The following is a 16,343-nucleotide window of genomic DNA, read 5'->3' as shown; positions in this document are numbered from 1 at the left end:
CCTCATTTAGTACCGCACACATGGCTTCTTCATTCACAATGAATCTCAATGTTGACCCTAATGCATATCACCATTTTTTTATTCAATATGCCCACATAAGATATTTAGGTCTTCTTTAAGTTAGCTGCCAATCTTAGTTCATCCTATCTCTCGACTCCTCATTTCTTTTTTTCACGTCTTCCATAGTTTTTTAACATGTAGCCTGTTTTTTTCATGTATTATGAAGCTGACATTGGTCATATATCAATTGGTTCTGCTTAATCCTACTCTTTAACTCCTTTATCATCCCGGGAACTCTACTTTTGTTTGCCCTTCCTTTTTCTTTTCAATGAAAGTACCCAGAATGTAGACAGATCATCTCTTTAAAAGGCTGCCCATTGATCTACTCCTTAGCTGGTGTTTGACTCTGATTTATCTGGATCAGATGTTTAGTCAATTTGCTGAAATTAGCTCTGCTCCAGTTAGCAATTTTTATTCTAGATCACACTTTATCCTTGCGGTTAATCAATCTATATCATATGATGCTGCAATCAGTATTTCTGAGATCCTCCCCACTCTGATATTCTCCACTTGGCCTACTTAATTTCTCAGGACTAGATCCAACAATGTCTTCTTCCTCATTTGGCAGAAAGCACATTGATATAGAAAGTTCTCCTGAACACACTTCTTTCTCTGCCCTTTAACTATAACTACTGCCCTTTTTAATATAAAGATAGTATAAAATATTGAGGTTACCTCCTATTATGATTATTCTGCAACCCACACACCGTCCAATAACCACTCTGTGAATCTCTTTCATATAGAATAAGGCATAATAGTTCCACTACTATTTCTTAATTCCATCCAAGTGGATTCCATTTTTGAACAGCTCAAGGGCATTGTGTTCTTCCAGCTGAGTATTTTTCACTACCACTCCTCCTACTTCCCTTTCCGTTTCTTTCCTGAATACTTTGTACCACAAATATTAACCATCCAAACTCTTTTTGAGCCAAATTTCCATTACCACCATTGCTAACATTTTCTGATGTAACTGTTTTCAGTTGTGGCTTACCAGCCTTATTAAACAAACAAATGCATCATTAATTAAACAAACTATGCATTTACACAGATACATTCCAAACTTGACTAAGAACTCTGTATTCTCTACGGTCACATGTAGCACTGCATTATTCTAAATTGAATTCTCTCTACTAAACCTCTATGCACCTTGTTGATGTCCAGTGCCCAACTCTCTGCCAGTCTGAACTTTTCCCCTCTGCACAATGCTCCCAGCTCACCAGTGCAATGTTTCCAACTTTCTTAAGGTACAACACACACAATTTGTACAGGCCTCTTCGACCAAAGAATCGGCCCCAATGTCACAGCATTCCGAATCCCCTCCTTCAGCACCATGTCTTTTATCACATATTAACCTGATGTTCTCCTTTTAAAGTTCTTGCTAGCTCACGACACTGGGACTCATCTGGAAATTATGATGGCCCCTTTAATCCTCCCTATCTCCTTGAACTCAGATTGCAGAAATACAACTTGATTCTCTTTGGCACTGGACCATGAATCTATCTTTTCTCCTCCAATGCCCTGAACCCTGCACCTTCCCCAGAAGGTTCTGCACTTTATCCTGGCACTTTGAAACGTTGTTACTTTCACCGCTTGTAACTGAATAAAGAGGGCTGTTTTTCCAGAGGAATCCTGTCCTGTCAACATCTTTCAACACCGTTGCTATTGTGAACTCTATCCGGATGTGGGAAACCCACCCTCTGGAATTCGTGATCTAGGTAGTCCTGTGTAAACCGTGCACTAAATCCAGCTTCCCTCAAGTTCAAAAACCTACAGCTTGAACTCAAGCAGTTGGTGGTGCTTCTCACATATTTGGGACACATAAGCATCCCGAGCTTTCGACAATGGTGCAAGAATTGCAGGCTAACATTTCACTGATGTCCCTCCGTTCTAATTAGAAATTTCCAAAAAGCTTCCTTAAATATACTTCCTATGAACTAGATCTACACTTTAAATCACTAAACAAAAGGAACTATATATTAGTTATCTACTCAAAAGGAACTATGTCTTAGTTATCTACTTATTTAGAAACATCGGGTTCAGACTGCTGCTTGTGAGTTGGACGTGAAACCGCGGGCACTTCTCCAGCGAATTGTCACTCTCGCCAAATTCTCAGCTTCCGATCCACTGGCGATCAATCCAGCTGCACCCGTGGTGACATAAAAAAATCCACACGACTCAAGTTAAATGAATAAATGCTTTTAATAATTATAATTACATACAAACAATTTAGTAATTCGATGTTCTTGGTAAACATTTTCCAATGGGACTAAAATGTTTTAATACATCCTCCGTTCGTGGTGGCAACTGAACACAGTTCAAGAACAGTTGTTTCCAAAAACAGTTATTGTTCTCCCCGCTGCTGGTTCTTCCTCCAGATAAAATGCAGAGGGAGCGTGGAAGTGCTTGGAAATAGGAAATGGATGTTGCCAATAAACAGCGCGTCGATGAGCCAGCATGAAGCGCACCTCCGGACACATGAGCGAAGACAGAGAGCGTTTCGGCAGCGGTCGAGTTTTGATCCTTCCGGCCTTTCGTTCGAATGCTCCAGCCGGCCGAGGGCGGAATCTACCAAACGCGAGAGGGGGGGGGGGAGAGACGCGAATGGAAACCAACTTCAATCACAACCCAGAGGGTTCGTCTCCTGCGCCGCTCTCCCTTTCCCCAACAGGGGAGGCAAGTGGAGGCAGGACGGCGAGGGGGGGCGGAAGGCGCGGGAAGGGCGGGAGTGGGCGGGGGAAGGGCGGGAGCCGCCCCGCGGCCGGCGGTGGGCCGGTCCCGCGGAGGGAATGCGGCAGATCGCTGTTGTCGGGGGGAGGGGGGGGGTGGCGGGGGGAGGGGAGGAGCGGAGGGACACGGTCGGCAGGCAGGCAGGCAGGCGGGCGGGCGGAGGGACCCGGGGGAAGCGGCGCTGCCGGCCTGGCTTGGCGGGCCCACCTTCCAACCTCGGCGCAGGGAGCCCCAGCCCACTGTCCCATCGCCGCCACCGCCGCTCGCAGGGGTTCGGCCGTCAGCATCTTGCAGGGGGCGGGGGGTCGGAGCGCCGGAGACGCTGCCTTTCCGTTTTTGCGCAGGTCCCTGTTGTAGAGGATGGTGAATTGATGGTGTGATTCTCCTCAAGTTTGTAGAATAAATGATAGAAGACACAATGACTCTGTTGTCTCTTTTAGGCCGCATCATGCGTTATTTTCTTCTGAGACCGGAAACTTTGTTTCTATTGTGCATCAGCTTGGCTCTTTGGAGTTATTTCTTCCACACGGATGAAGTGAAGACCATAGTGAAATCGAGCCAGAATGCGGTGAAGATGATGAAAGGGAAAGTGGTGGAAATAATTCAGAACGATCGGTTCGGGGGGCTGGACGTCCTGGAAGCAGAGTTTTCCAAAACCTGGGAATACAAGAGCAACAATGTGGCCGTTTATTCCATCCAAGGCAGACGAGATCACATGGAGGATCGATTCGAAGTCCTTACTGATCTGGTCAACAAAAGTCATCCTTCTATTTTCGGGATTTTTGATGGGCACGGGGGAGAGGTGAGTCCAAAAATATTCACAGAGACGTGTTATTTGTTTGGTTGGCTCATTTACCAATGTCAAAGACAAACTAGGATGAACTGAGCATTAGGGAGAACGGTGCACTGAAGTATTAGACCCCGATGAAAAAGTGACATGTTAAAGCAGCATCAACAGGATCATGGATATGAAGTTTATGCATTCGCGGGGTTGTGACATCCCATTTCAAGTAACATTTCTGTTGCCTTAAGAACCAAGATCGCCAGGTGATTGATCTTACAGGTACAGAGGAAATCGATAATGTTTGAAATGGGATTTGGGCTCGATCACAGTTTGGAAGAACATGAGATGAGCTTTGTTTAAATTAGTTGTCATTGTCATTGCATTATTGCTGTGGCGCAATTTACTTTCCTCACTTCCGATTAATAGATACGCATCATTGTGTCTTTTTTAATGCGATAAATGTGAACACACACACGCACAAAGTAAACAGCTTTTGGGCTGCCGGTGTAGTATCTATGATGCATCTCTTAGATAATCCTGTGTTGTGAGCGTGTGGTGATACATTATGGTCAAAATAAGTAAACGTGATTATTTGAATGGAAGAAGGTTGTATGGTGAGAAAGAGCAAGGGGATTTGGGCATTCGGTTTCACACGAGATTAAAATAGCTCCAATGCACAAGTGCACAAAAACTACCGGGATACTTCAGCATAAACAGACAAGAATGCCGGGTCTATTCCCGAGAGTTATAGAAACAAAAGGTCGTTGAGCAATTGGAATATGTCGGGATATGTTGGGATATCACCTGGCAAGGGGAAAACAAAAACGAAGAAAGCTGTAATTCTAAAAAGGCAAAGTGCTGAAAATCTGAAACAAAAACAGAAAATGTTGGAAACAATCGGCATGTCGTGCAGCGATTGTGGAGGAAGAAAGGATTTAACTTTTCAAGAGGATGACCTTTCACCTAATCTGGAGAAGATTGGAAATAAAACAAGTTTTAAATTCCAGAGAGAAGAACGGGGTAGGGTGCTGCTGCCGTGTGGATGGGATGGAGAGAACAAAAGGGAAGGTCTGTGATAGAATGGCGATCAAGAGAGATAAAATATTGCATTCACTGCTCACAGTGCAGTTTCCACTACAGAAATGCAGATTGGGTGGTCTAAATAAAAACGCGTTCAATCCACAAGGATGACGCACACCTTCCAGTTGCCTGCCCCTTAAATCATCAGCCCGCTGTCTCTGTTTTGGTCCTCCTAACCTGTCCTTCATAAATTCAAGTACAGCACCACATCTTCCTGGCTCAATATTGAATTCCCCAATCTCAGATAATCAACCTTTTCAACTTTAAGTCATTCATTCAGCATTCTATTCTTGTCCTTCTCTCCTGGTAATTTAGGGTTTCAATGTCCCCTACACCACCTCCACACACGCCTTATACTATTCACCAGCCTTTACCACCCTCTTTCAACTGGCACCATCACCACTTGTGTAATCTCTCCTGGTCTCACAGATTTGCCCTTTCGTACTCTCTGCCCTTCTCCCCTTTGTCCGCAATTAAAATTTATTTTATTTCTAATATTTCCTAGTTCTAGTGAAAGGTCACCGACTTAAATTATGTTTCTTTCTCCGCAGATGCTGCCTAAAATATTGAGTATTTACAACATTTTCTGTTTTTCATATACATGAAAATGTTGTTTTATTCGAAGATTACGGATGTGTTAATAGGTATTTAAAATTGTGGATTAAACAGCGTGAAAGGAAGCAATCCGCTTCAGGCGTTTACGTGGTGTTAAATAGGGCAAAGAGCAGGGAAGTCTTATTCCATAAAGGATTGTTAGTGATAATGGCTGAGACTTTGTCGACGTTTAAAAAGAGATTAGAAAGGCTGTTGAAGGAAAGATGATCTGTCTGGTTACATGGGATTAAGTACTCAATCGAAAAGGGGAATGAACCTGAAAATGCTGGAAATCTGAAATAGAAACGAAAAATGCTATCCAGCGGGTCAGGCAAAAATCAGTTAACGTTTCGGGTCGATTATCTTTCATCAGAATTTCTTCGTGTTGCCTGAAGTTGGCCACTTTTCTCCATTTTGACGTTTTTAGAGGTTGGCATTTGAAGCTACAGAAAAGGAAAATGCACTAGATTGAAATGTTTCATAGATAAGGTGAGCTGTTAATTTGCTTTTTGACGATAGAATTTGTATCACTAGAGCCTAATATTAATTTCGCGAAGACGCAATGGGTGGGTGACTCTTAAAAACGATTGCAACCCTCCTTCCCCCCCCCCCCCCATTGAAGTTGCTGTTTTTTAAAAAAATAAAAGTTCACTTTCTCTGAAGAAATATTTCCTTATTTTTCTTTGGGTTTGTTTAGTAACTTTTTTTCTTGAGCAGAAACGATTTGTGCCTAGTGATAATATCGTTTTAATTCAAGGTCTTCAAACACACGAACTACATTTGCTGTACTAAATTCCAAATGTAAGGACAAAGACAATCAGAAAATGTACCACCATAAAGTGAACTTTCAGTTGAAATAATGTTAGATGTTTGCCGTGGATCGAAACTTTAAAAGACCACACGTTGTCCCTGTGCGCCTTATGCCACTGTTTAATTACATCAGTTCGAAGACCCTGTGCAGGGTCAACATGCTCAGACCAGGTCATAGCAACCAACGATCATGCTCCTGACAAAAGAACATTGTGTTACCATGATTTTGAGGGCTGTTATCTATGCTGCAGAATGTTTCTATTTGTATATGGGCGAAGTAAATAAATATTACCCCCCTGCAATAGCCAAGGTGACTTTTTAGCTCAATCTGGAGTTGTGTTTATTGTAATTGTTTTATCGTTTTGTTTCCTGCAGCGTTGTTAGGTCATCAATTGCGATTGCCTTCTGCCGCAACTATTTTAATGGATGGTATTATTGTCCCATTTGATTTTCTGTCTTGAAGTTGGATTATTTTATTTTTAGAGATTGTGAAACAAATTCCGTAACTCTCGTCAACCTTGAAATGAGCTCGTGTGTTGCAAGGAGTGAAATTGGAAAACGTGCCAATCTTGATCTCGACCTTCAGTAGTGTTCCATTGTGAATGTTTAACCACATCAGTTGAGAGAGTACACATATGTAACCTTAATGGAGGGTTCGTCGTCATGATTTTGTGAAGATGACAGTGACGGGAGAACTGGTCACATTGGTCGGGGATTTGGGGGGTAGGATAGCAGCGTGCAGATCCAGCCGTGTGTGCGGTGGGCTGTTGTGGAAGTCTTTAGGGAAGATCGCCGTTTTGGATAGGTGGTGCACTTCTGTTCTGACTTCAGCGATTGAGCTCATCATATGCGACCTTGCATTTCACAGTTCTGCGAGCAGCTGTGCCCTACAACCAGACTAAAACGTGTTCGGATTACTAAATAACATTCCACATTATCAATCACCTATGCCCTGCTCCTGCCTTTGGCAGTGAGCTTTAATTTAACTTCCTTTTAGATAACCCAGTAAAATGCCCCTTAGGGTGCAAGTGCGCTTTCTGATAACTCCTTCACCATTAAGCGAATTCCTTTGTTAACCTTAATCTTCATGCACGCTACGTATTTCGTTTTACTAGCTCCATTAAAATGAAATAGCAGTTGATGCTTTTGCAACTAACATTGATAGCCTGTGATGTGACAAGGAGCAAGCATTTATTGAAAGATGATGCCTCGACTACAAGGATTACCACCCTCATGTAACATCTACAGACGGATACCTGAGATGATAGGATTTAATTATAATTACTATTAGAGCCCTTGGGTGTTTCAATTTTGCATTTACTAATATGTAGCCAAAGGGATATGGATAAAACAATTTCATCAACAGAACGGGACACCTTAAATATTAATCAAACAAGAAAAAAATTGTTACTGACAAAGGTAGAGCCTTTGTACTCATCCCAACATGGTAAAAATGTGACGGAATTCAGCTTGGAATCAAAGCTTCATGAAAGTATATCAATTTGTATTGCAACCAGTATGACATTTCTTTTAAAATAACATTAAAAACTGAGCATCTTAGTAAGATTAGAATCCTAACTTTTTATATACATTTCTAATCTATATTAATGACTTTGATGACAGAACCCAGTGCAAGGTGTCCAAGTTTGCTGACAGCACAAGCATAGGTAGGAAAGTATGTTGAGAGGACCCAAAGAGTCAGCAATGGATAGGTTAAGTGGCAGCAAAATAAATCTGATGAAGGGAAGTATGAGGTTATGCACTTTGGTAGGAAAATTAGAAAGGCAAAATATTATTTAAATAGTATGTAAATGGAGTGAAATATTAAATGCTGGTGTTTGCAGATACCTGACATATACAGCAGGTTAGCATGCAGGGTCAGCAAGTAACTAAGAAGGCAAATGTAATGTTGTCATATTGCATGTGGAATAAATTACACGTGAGAAAGTGCAGAATGATTGGACAGTGAGACCACACCTGCAGTGTGTGGTTTTGGTCTCCTTGTGTAACAAAGGATGTACATTCTAGGGGGTGGTGCAATGATGGTTGACTTGTTTGATTCCTGGGATGTGGAGGTTGATCTGTGAGGATACGAGAGACCAGAATAGATCTTTGCTCTGTGGAGTGTGGAAGAATGAGAGGTGATCTCATTGAAACATACAAGATTCTGAGAGAGTTTAACAGGGTAGATGCTATGAGGTTGTTTTCCCTGGGGCAGGGTCTCAGAGAGAGGGATTGGCAATTTAAGATTGAGAGGAGGAGGAATTTCTTTGTAGAATGTGTTGTGAATTTTTGGAATTCTGTACCTGGAGAGCTGTGAGTGATGGGTTATTATTACATATGTTCAAGGCTGAGATGGATAGACTTTCAGACCACAGGAGAATTGATGGTTATAGAGGTCTGACTGGAAAATGGAGTTACCTTATGAATAGTGAAGTAGGCTCAGTAGTGGAATAGATGGGAATTATTCCAGACTTCAGAGAGTCTTTGTTTTTAACTATTAGTGAATTTTGGAACATTCCCATGTTATTTGCACCTAAGACCCATGAGTCGGTTTGGGGGTGGGGGGGCGGCGGGTGGGCAGGGGAGGATGTAGCCAACTGAAATTTGTTGAGGCCAGGAACATGGAAATTCAGCAGGACCACAACGTAATTATTGCTGTGACTCCATGTCCAGCTGTCAGCTGCACTAACAGGCCGGCGGTTGTTAAGCAGGAGAACAGCAAAAAGAGGTCCCAGTAATTAGGAAGGGTGGAGGGGTGGGGTGCCATGGAAAGCCAGAAAATCAGGGCTGGGGGTAATGAGACAATAGTGAAAGTGCATTGCAGAAAGTTGAGCTTATTTTTGTTTGGGTAGGATAGGGCCTGGAAAAAAAGTTACATTACCACAGTTGTGAGAGAGAGAGAGAGAGAGAGATAGATGATCAGCAGAGTGGAGTTTATTGGGTTGGGGTTGCTCTTTTGTCCTCCTGGCCTACAAGCAATGCTTTATAGGCATTTATCCTTCAGCCAGTTATATCTGCTTCCTTTTATAGAGATTCCTGAGGTTTGGGAAGTGTACACAGCTACTGTTGAATTTTAAATCAGGTCCTCATAATTTAAGTAATTGAAATATCCCATCTTTCCAATGTTAAGATACTTGCTTGATTTAAAACTGTAATAATGGGTTGGGAATATGTTCCTTATTTTTACTTTTTTGACCTTCCCGATGCTTTCCCACCTATTATGATGGTTAATATTAAGGTTAAGTATTGTACCTAAAGGAAATGTTCTCCTGTTGAAAATTAATAAATGACATATCGGATTGTTCAGTACCTCTTTGCAAAGTTCTGTAAAAGTGAACCACATACCTTATAAGCATTCCTACGTATTGTTGGCAATGTGTTCAATTATTTGTTTTGCAGTACATCAGAAAGTGAAAATGCTGTTACTAAACAGGTGTTCTTTTTATTTTGCTGTAAGACAAGATGTACATACTAGGGAAAAATGCCAATTAGTCTGTCCTGTAATAATTTTATTTTCAATTAGCCCAACATAAAACATAAGACTGATTAAAGTTTCTTTGCATATCCTATGTAAGGCTCTGTTGCTATGACATTTAAAGCAATCAATTAAAAATGCATCGACCATAAAGGAACATTATTTATCTGCCATAAAACTATTGCATCCAGTGTTTAAATATTTTTTATATGCTCTGCCTGACTAAATTCATTGCTTGCATAAAGGCAGTGTATGATTAGGGAGCATTATATCTTACAGCTGTGACATTGATTTGTGCTCCAACATGGACCTACACATCACCAAGGAACCAAGTGATTTGAATTCACACGTTTTTTTTAATGACTTTTTTGCATTCTTATAATGTCCCCTGCATAAAAGAACAAAGTGAAATGTGAAATAACAAAATGAGGAAACGAGGTTTTCAATATGTTTTTGAAGAAAGCTGATGAATGGAGCACATTGTGAAAAGATCATTGGCTTTGGGCTAAAGAAAGGTAGATCACATTATTTGTTAAATGGCAAAAGTCAAGAAACTGGAAGAGCGACCTTCAGTCCCAACCCTAAATCAGCCTGCAAATATTAATAGCCCAATTCATTGTAACACCATCCCCATCATCAAAAAAGATACAAAAAAAGAAAACCAGAGATAAGTGTAAATCTGAAGAGTTGTGAAGAATGAAGTAGAACCTGTCAGAGAAAAGGAAATTTAAAAACATCAGACACACACAAGAGAGGGATATCCTTCCTTGTATGGAATGTCCATTGGGGAATGTATATATTATGTTATACCTTATTTCATTCTTGTCTAGAAATTCTAATGCACAGAAGTCCTCAGGCACTAGTGAAAGCATGTTGCTTTTTTCCTCGATGGAAAATACTGTAATCTGGGACTGAATCTGGATCTGGGGATTTTGGGGTGGTAGGGCAGAACAAGGGGACTCAGGCAGAAGAGCAAGCTGGTGGCCAAAGCCCAAGGTTAGGGTCTGGGATTGAGTTCCTCAGAAAGTAAGTGGCCAGTAGGGAATGGGGTAGAGTTGCCTTCAAGGATGGCAAGGATCGTGGGTGGGAGGGAGTCTACAAAGATGATCAGGGCTGGGAAAGGGGTCTTCAAATAAGGTTCTGGCCACCAGTGGCCTAGAACATTAGAATGTCAGAGGCTTTGAACATCACAGGGTTAGGGAATGGGAAGCTCTTGAACATCTGGAAGTTGGGGAGCTGTGTTGCAGGGAGTCAGGAGTGAAATTGGGAAAGGGGTTTCCTGGTGCCATATGGGAAGGTTTAGACTTACCTGACAGGGTCCCAATCCTGCATTGCGGTAGAATAAAATATGGTTGACCCAGCAGTAACAATGATGGTGGTTCACAGAAGAACTTGGGTTAAGTTCAGTAACCTTAAAAATTAGACCTGTGGCACTTCACTGCAAAAGGAACATTGCCCACTAAATAATGGCAACATGTGTGAATAACAGGGGTAAAGTCAAATTTCAATTGCATAAACGTTCAAAAGAATCTGATATTTGCATGAATTTCTGTGTCTCTACCTCTTTGTCCATGCCATCTACTGAGCAAAACAAATTCAGATACATTGTATGCAAGTATAATTAACAGTTAAGGTACTGTATGAAGGATTCAAAGTTGTTACTAAAAACATACTTTAGTAGGAAACATAAGCTCTTGGAATAAAATCAGAAAATGCTGGAAATACTTGGCAGCCCAGGCAATATCAGTGGAAAGAGAAGCAGAGTTAATAGTTCAGGTTGCCAATCTTTCATCAACATAGTCCCTTGGAATTCTGCCCTGCTACTTGCTCAGTTTATCTTTCAAAATACATTCCAAGTCTGCTTACATGATTTTTTCCAGTTTGGATACTCCAGAAAGAAAGCAATTTCCTAATTTGTACTTTCCAGCGCTTTTTGGTTGTTATCATCTATTTAAAACAGTAATGCTGTAGGATTGCTGGCTGCCAGCTTCTCGTGTCTGTAAATAAATATGATCTGCTTGCTAAGAGACTCAATAGAAGCATTCAGTTATTAACATTTAGGCTGGTAAACATAGCAGAATATAAGATCACGTAGTACACAGGGAAACTGCCTGAAAATAGTTTTGGTGTTTAGCATAGTGCTGCTTTCAGGAATTTAGTTAGTTATTCTCCAGTGCAGTAAACTAATTTTCTTTAGAATGCTGTTGATTTGCAAAGCTGTGCCCATTTTTTCTACAGCTCCATTTTTGAATTTATTTGATTCTATTTCTGCCCTTGCCAAAGCAATGGAATTACTCTAATAAAAGTGTCAAGTGACATCCCCTATCATTAATACTTAAGTGTATTATCCCTTCATACTTCTGGAAAACTGAAATGATCAAACACAACATTCACTTCCAGATCCTTTCTTGTCTGGCTGAGTGGGATTGACCTGATCACCATAGATATTCAATCAGAGGTAGACCATCAACAGCAATGCCTTCTATCTGGGCATACACTGGTACACTGCAGTCTATGTCTTCCTCTTGTCCCTTATCTACACATCACTATTAAGAAACAACACCCAAGAACATGCATTGTGTTCCACAGGTACTCTAATGCAGACACTCGCCCCAATCTCTCGTGCCCTTTCTGCTGCCTTTGTTAATGTGAAGGGGAACTATTTCATTGTTTTCTGAACTGCCTTTCATCTTCTACCCTCAATATTCAGCCCTTCCAATATTCTGCAGCCCCAGTGCCTCCATTTTAATCTTCAAATGTCTTCATGGCTTCACCAACCACCACCGCCCCCTTCATTTTCACTGTAACTTCCTCTGACTCTGCAATTTTCTGAGAATTCTGAAATTTCTGGTCTGTGATGCCCTGCATCAGCTCTCTCTGCCCTGTCATTTTTAAGTATTCGTTTAGCAGTATGGACCACTGGGTCCAGAATTATATTCTTAAATCTCTGAGTTTGTCCTTTAAATCTGTTTCTGATGGTGTCCTAATATCTCCTTCTTTGGCTTGATATTATTTGTTTCAGTATGCATCAATGGGATGTTTTTCTGTGTTAAAGATAAGGTAAGATATAAGATATCTTCATTAGTCACATGTACATCAAAACACACAGTGAAATACATCTTCTGCATAGAGTTTTCTGGAGGCAGCCTGCAAGTGCTTTTATAAAAGTGCTTTTTAAAGATGCTTTATAAAGGGAAAGTGTTGCTCTATTTGCCATTCGGATGAAACATTAAACCAATCTGGTCCCATGAGAAATTGTATGGCATTACTTTGAAGAACAGTGGAGTTATCCTCATTGTTTTAGCTAATTGACTCTGAATAGCTTTGGAATGTTCTAAAAAGGATGTAAAAAATACATGCAAGTTTTCCTTTCAACAGAAATCCTGTCGACCCTGTTTGATTCAAATTCAAGCCCAAGAAACAACAGAATAACATATTGGTGCGGAGCTCTCTGTGCCCCAGGATTGCTGGCTGCCAACTCATGGACCACAAAGTTTCTCCCAGTATGATCATGGGGTGTTGTTCCTAGCTCATCAGTGTAGACGAGTGCAGTACAAGGCCTCCCTCAGTATAAGTGGCAGGCTACATTGAAAGAATGATCTTGATAGCCAGTGAGTCTCTATCCCTGATTTCACCAGCTGTCAAACCTCCCACTATTATTGATTGTTTACAAGTGTCCTTGATGTTCACAGACATTCAAAATCACTCAGATTCTGTTAAAAATAATACTTAAGAATTTAAAATTACATTTTTTAAATTAACAGACTGAAAACCACAGGCTTGCACTCACACACAAACTTAAGAATAATTAAACACGCAATCAAATCAAATAAAAAAAACTGCAGTCACTTTTCTTCTGGCAACCAATTTCTTCCATTCATTGAAATGGATCCACTGTGTTTGTACCAGGTCTAACTTGGTGTAGGCTCCACAGGCATTTTTCCTACTTTGAGAAGTGAGAAGTCTGTGGAAGTTAGCACTGCTTCTTTGGAATCCATAAGGTATCCAATGGTGCAGCCCAGGTATCCAAGGGCCAGAACCCTGCTGATGAAAGGCTGCTCTTCATCCTGTGCTTGAGAATAGCATGGTTACTGGTTTATTTAGTGATAGATCTGGATAGCAGAAAATCTTCCCCAAAAATTCACTGTTCCATAAATAGAGTTTTTACATGGAAACACAAGAGACTGCAGATGCTGGAATTTGGAGCAACATCTGGAGCACAAGAGTTTTTACATGTTACTTTATTATCTGAGAGAATATGTGGAAAAATTAGGCAATTTCTGAAGAAAAACTAGTCATCTGTGAGCCATAAAATAAATGCCACCATTGATATGGTTAAAAATGAGAATAAATTCTGATAACACTTGACACAGGGCTTTGTGCTATTTTATAGGTAACGACTATAACGCATCTATAAAAGACCCAGCTGAAAATGCATTATAATAACTGAAGCATAAATTGCAGCACATTGTGTTGGAACATGGAAATACACTCAACAAAAATTTAGTTTTGAAATGCCTGGTAGTCTTCTGGTAAGAAGATATGAAAAATGTTTATTGTGAAAAATTTCTGCTCTTGTCCAGAAGAATCAAACAGAAAGCAGTGTGTCCTTTAACAAATAAAACTATTATGTAATTAGATAATTATCTACTTACACTTACTAAATATTCTGAATTTTTGTGTTAATTATCAGTAATCGATTATCATAAATACCTATCTGGCAACTTAAGTTGAAATCAATGCCGAGAAATAAGATTCTACCTTGTTTGTTTGCTGAAACATTGTTGCATGTAGCACTATTGCCAATTTAAATACCCCTCAAAAGTTGAGAAATTGGCCAAAAACATGTGCAAGAGCATTAGTATATTTTCCACCCAGAAATAATTGCTAAAATGTGACCTGATAATTTCCTAATGGACCACCCTAAATCTGCCAACTTAAAGGCACTGTCCTCATCACAATCAGACAACAGCAAAGCATACTACCATGGAAGAGAGAGAGAGACTGCACATAGGGGCAGAGAACTCCAACATTTACTGTAAGTGACATAAAGTTACTCATCAATGAGATCTTGTATACCGTTGGGGGAGTTGGGGAGGAGGAGTGAAGGATGTGGTAAGAGATCCTGCCAGCTTCACCACCAGCTTGGCAGAAGATGGCTCTAGTTGTTTCTTCCAGGGGTGAAAATACCCAGACATCAGAGTAATGTCAGAAGAAATGTAAGAGCTCACAAAATACTGCTCTCTCTCTCACACAGAAACCCTTATCCAGAGACACTCACACAAATTGTTACTCACCCAACACAACCTGCCAACATGTCAACAATGATATTTTAACCCCTCAACTCCCCTGTACGGAGGTATAGGTTCCAAATGTAGGATTATGAAAAGGTTATTTAGCTTCCTTCATTTGCTCCATTTAGCTAAACAACGAGGAGTAGGAGAGAGGCCACCTGGATAGGTGAGATGCTCTCTCAAGTGCACTGTCCCACCAGGCTGGAGGAGCTGATTCACCTCCTCATGTGAAGCCTCATGGAGAGGCAATATGAACTCTGTTGGGTATGTAAACTAACTCTGATTCATTGTGATCAGTACATCACCTTTGTAAACATCAATAGCATATATCTTTATTACCATGCGTACACTTCTGCATCAACGAAGTGTTTAGTGCGCTGTTTATGTATGCAACTCTGTTTTGTTTTGCCTGTGCAGGGTATGAGGAATTCCCCCCTGTTTCCCCCTGACCACAACATCAGGACTCCAAGTGGAAACACAAGGAGATGAAGGAGCAGGAAGGAAAAGAGAGGAGGAGCATGATGATGATGATGATGATGAGCACAGTGCGTCATTGCACCTGACCACACAGCACCACCTCAGAAACTGGCACTGCGGGGGATGAGAAAAGTAGGTTAGAGGGGTATTTCATTGGGAGAAACACTAGGCATAAGCAAGGCTACTGTCATTCAAAAGAGGCATAGGGAGTGTGATGTGGGTGCTCCCTTGGTTGAAGGGGAAGTGGGGGAGGGGGAGGTTTACACATCCATAATATCCCAGAAGACTCAGATGGAAACCCCAATTGGGATACTTTAATGACAAAGCTGACGCAGATGAACAGTGAGATAGTGGGGATGTTGTTAGGTTTGCCTATTCAGATTTAGGGTACAACAAGGAGCTTGTGCTCACAGGAGAGATTTAGGTACATTCTTTCCCATCATTTATCTTGGAGTACTCAATTGTTTCAGTGCTTTAAAGTGAACTTTTTGACTCCAGTTGAATGAGTCTGGACCTTACTATCAAGAAATGCATCTCCTTACTCATTGCATGGCAGTCTGCTCAATATATTGTGATGTACATTACTGTCAGTTGCATTGCCAACAGTATCTACCATTGGCACTGATCAGCTTGTCAAAGCATGAAATATTTTGTTCATTGTTAGCAGCTGCAGATTGGAGTTGCTCCAAGAAATTTTTGTTTCATCTGGAGGTTGGAGTGGTTTAAACAGTGTGCCATTCATCAAGATACACAGAGATGTTATGTCAAGACATTTAAGTAACAACAGCAGGGATTGTAAATTGTCGAGGTAGACTCACAAAGCAGCAAATATGCAAAATCGTGCATCTTCTGGATTCGCCCTCATGCTTTTTGGTGTTCTATGATTATGTTTATGAAAGGTACATGGAGAGGGTCACTTGTTTGGCAGGGAGAGACATTGATTACCATAAGAATCATCATTCAAAAGTGAACCAGTTATGGGATATTGCCTCCCTTCTTTGTTCAGCAGGATGCTGAAGCACATAATATTGAGCATACA

At 40.9% G+C, this 16,343-nt stretch overlaps 1 protein-coding gene across 1 annotated transcript in view; it reads left to right on the top strand.

Annotated features, from left to right (window-relative positions):
- The first annotated feature begins 2,480 nt into the window (after nucleotides 1–2,480).
- ppm1lb (protein phosphatase, Mg2+/Mn2+ dependent, 1Lb) overlaps nucleotides 2,481–16,343 on the top strand; it is a 99,545-nt gene continuing 85,682 nt past the window's right edge. The window contains exons 1-2 of the mRNA XM_052017242.1: nucleotides 2,481–2,733; nucleotides 3,228–3,589. Coding sequence (XP_051873202.1) covers nucleotides 2,481–2,733; nucleotides 3,228–3,589 — 615 coding nt within the window. The remainder of the gene's footprint in view (nucleotides 2,734–3,227; nucleotides 3,590–16,343) is intronic.

This window comes from Pristis pectinata, chromosome 6, assembly GCF_009764475.1.
Source record: "Pristis pectinata isolate sPriPec2 chromosome 6, sPriPec2.1.pri, whole genome shotgun sequence".
In the NCBI taxonomy this organism is placed as follows: Eukaryota; Metazoa; Chordata; class Chondrichthyes; order Rhinopristiformes; family Pristidae; genus Pristis; species Pristis pectinata.
The sequence above is the reverse complement of the archived record's forward strand: the minus strand, read 5'-3'. Positions and strand labels throughout refer to the sequence as shown.